We start from the raw sequence: 3,786 nt of genomic DNA, 5'->3' as shown, positions 1-3,786 counted from the left end.
ACATACAGTATATGGTTGAAGAGTAACAGAATATATGGGTGTAACCTTGGTATGTTGCGAATGTAAATGAATTGATTTTTTGCCATACAATAATATTAATGTTAGCCTAATCTATATAGCATTATGCTGGAAGACTTAAAGTTAAAAACGTAGTTATTTAAATATCTTACTAATGGTTGGCTAAGTATATGTCATTATAAAGACAATACACTCCGTCAGTGATAAAGCGAAAGTAGGTTTAGCCCTTTATTTAAATTTTGAGGGTGTGTCATGCCAAAGATCGTTCCACTTATCGTTCAGCCAATCAAATCGCTAGGTCAAGGGGGTATGTCCACTACGTATACGTCATTGAATCACGTGTGCAAACAAACCAAGATGGAAACCTCGTAGCAGGCAGAGTTGAATGCTGGTGTTGTTATTGTTAAATATTCGCTTTCAGATTTAAGAATACACATCGTAATATTGTAAACACCACATCATCGATGGAGTAGACACACGAAGAGGTTTGGTAGTCAGAAGGATGAATTTCTCCTTTGCTGGGTGTGGATTTTTAGGGATATACCATGTCGGAGTTGCGAGCTGTTTAAAACAGCATGTCCCTCACTTGGTAGATAGAGTGAACTTTGGAGGCGCTAGTGCTGGAGCCATTGTTGCTTGCTGTTTGATGTGCGATTGTTGTCTAGGTATGTATAAAATATATCGAAATCGCGACTTTCAGGTGAGAGATGACGTGGTCTTTATCCATATGTCAGGAAGTAGGTCAGTGCGCTATAGTCTGTTTCAAAATTATACTGTATTGTAACTGGTTTGTTATGTAAACCGTTGGCTCTTGACCAGTTACCATGGTCAGCGTCGATAGTTTTGGACCTCAGGCGTTATTTAACGTGACTTGAGCCTGGTATATGATCCTGGGTCAAGATATATGCCCTTAGTGTCAATTGAATGGGTCATGTACGATTTATTAGGCTACACACTATCTGTAGAAGTGCCATGCAAAATTAAATGACCTGTCCATGTTATATCAAAGTCCAAATGTAATATATACCAGTCAGATACATAGACATTCATCTCAATACAATACCCTTTGTACCAGAAATATCAATTTACAATCAATCGAAGTACAGGGGCATGTCTAGTTTTATATTACAAAAAATAGTAAGAAATACCTATATATATTGACGAAGGTATTTCTGACTATTTTTTGTAATATAAAAACTAGACATGCCCCTGTGATCGAAGTAAAGGACTTAGTTGATTAATATTCACATTTAGAATTTTAGAAGACTTAATTTTCATCATAAAAACAGAGACCAAGTATATAGGTCTCTGATAAAAATGAGACTATCATCATAGACATATCATAGATACAATTATGTAGAGGTCTCTAAAATTACTGGGGACAGTAATTAAAAAAGCAAAATGTTCTCCATCAAGTAGTTGTAATGGTCAATTAAAAATAAAATTCAGTTTGTTACACATCAGCTGTCCATAATCATCTGAAACCCCACTTTCGATTAATTAGATATATACATATGTAACCATTTTTCTGTTTAATTCATTTTGTTATAATAATGTTTTCCTGTCAGTTAATGAATTTCGAAACACCACTGTCGATTAATTGAAAGCATAAGTATAACCGATTGTCTCTATATAATTTCACATAATGTCTTTTAATTGTCTGTTCTTTATCATGAAGTTTTAAGTTTATTTCTGTTTAATCTGAAGTGTTCACTTAGACAAAGAATTGATCGGGACCGGATGGAATTAACAAATCTAAAATTAGCTAGTCCAAATAATTTCTGACAAAGAGCTCAAGTATACTACAAGTCAGAGTTTCCCCCACAAAAATCACTGATTAAATTTTTAAAGTCATAAAAAAACAGCAATATATATGATTTAAATATGTACATTCTTGCTAAGTGTTTAACCCGTATTGTAGGTTCCATTATACAGATATTTGAACTGTATATGAACCTTTGATACATACTGACCTCCCTTCTACTAACTATAGACATTAGACAGTAGGACCTACTGTACATGTGTACTAGATAGGTTATAGACAACCCCAGCTGGCTGCTGACCACAATTATGCATGGCTGAAGGCTGGACTCCTTTGTCCTGGCATATCATTAGTGGTTGTATCACAGCTAGTGTGGACACATGTTATGATGTACATGCATGTATACACATCAACTGTATACTCCAGGAAAGCATTGAAAAACTTGATTAAAATGAAAGATTGGCTCTACCAAATTCAGGGACTTATTTGTCTCTGACCAATTTAAATATACATGTATTATGATACCAAAAACATTGACAAGTATAAGAATATTATATACATGTAGATAATTAATTAAAAATATAATGATAGATTGATCTTTGTTTGATGTTATATTGGAGTAATGAGTGATTTCAAAACTAGATTTTCAACATACCAGTACAAGATATATAGATATGAGATCAAGTGATTTAGCAAATATTCAAGATATATATATATATATATATATATAATAAAGTTGAAATGTCCATGTGACGGTAAATAATAATAAAATAAAAAGCCAAACACAGATCTGCTGTCTCACCTAGTAGTACTTTCGCAGCTACATTCTGCCGCTCTTCAGGGGATTTTATATATATATATAGACCTAGGCACATGAACTTTTATTATAAGTGTTATACATGTGTATACACGTACAGGGCACATGTCTACCTTCATCATTTGTGATACTATGCTATATATATCTAATTATATTAGCATAATTCATATGCACTATGTGGTGTTGATCTGAAGATTAAAGATTTGTGTTAAATGTATATAAAAATGTAATTACAATTTGTACATGTTACAACTACATAGATTGTACAGAATTTATACTTACATATATAACAAACATCATGAATAAATGTATATATATGTAATAGAAATTGATGTACACAACATATTATACAATTACAGCATGTTGATGAGGCTGATCCATGTTTTTATCACACCAACCAAGTTCAAGTTCTTTATTACAGGAACAATATTGACTGCCAGGATGAGGACCAAATTACAATGTTCTTGCATCCTAAATGACTTATATATATGCTTTCTATACTTTGTCACACATGTTCTTGCACACATGTTCTTGTTGGCCAATAGAAAATACCTAATTACCATGAAAAATAATAATGGTGGTTTTGGTAGTTTGGTTGCTAGTTTAGTCTTGATTAATAATAGGTTATAATTACCTCTACTTGTGACTATAGGTATAATATAGCAATGTGGCAATTCCCTCCTCTTTTCCCGACTTTGGACCAGTTATGGTGGAGCTAAACATGTTTAATTGCCATCATTTACAATGTGTACCATGCATACATACTTATTACTTATCTTGGTATTCTTTATAGGTGAATGTACAAGTTTTACTCTGCGATTAGCCAGCAAAGCCAGGTGCCATTCTATAGGACCTCTCCACCCCAGTTTTGACATCAACCGTATTTTACGAGATGCTCTGTATGAAGTGCTGCCAGAAAATGCCCATGAGATTACGTCAGGACGTTTACATATCTCACTAACGCGAGTGTCTGACAGAAAAGCTGTGATTGTATCAGAATTTGAGTCCAAAGACGAACTCATACAGGTTTGTAGTAACTGAAGTAGAACATGTCTCTTTCATTTAATTACATTAATTGTATGTCTTAAACTTGCTTCATTTTCTTTTAATCCTAATATAATGTGTAACAGCTGCAGGTGTTTGTAGGGCAGGAGGTGGTGACGTTTTGGGGGCCCAATTTCTAACTGCA

At 33.7% G+C, this 3,786-nt stretch overlaps 1 protein-coding gene across 1 annotated transcript; it reads left to right on the top strand.

The window, feature by feature from the left end:
* Window positions 1–368: 368 nt before the first annotated feature.
* On the top strand, window positions 369–3,773 carry LOC117335823 (patatin-like phospholipase domain-containing protein 2). The gene is made up of 2 exons (XM_033896035.1): window positions 369–683; window positions 3,391–3,773. Exons 1-2 carry the CDS (start codon window positions 521–523, stop codon window positions 3,636–3,638), a joined length of 411 nt encoding a protein of 136 aa, XP_033751926.1. The 5' UTR covers window positions 369–520; the 3' UTR covers window positions 3,639–3,773.
* Window positions 3,774–3,786: the final 13 nt, after the last annotated feature.

The sequence above is a fragment of the Pecten maximus genome, chromosome 10 (genome assembly GCF_902652985.1).
Source record: "Pecten maximus chromosome 10, xPecMax1.1, whole genome shotgun sequence".
NCBI lineage: Eukaryota > Metazoa > Mollusca > Bivalvia > Pectinida > Pectinidae > Pecten > Pecten maximus.
Note: the sequence above shows the minus strand (reverse complement) of the source record. Positions and strands in the feature narration are given on the sequence as shown.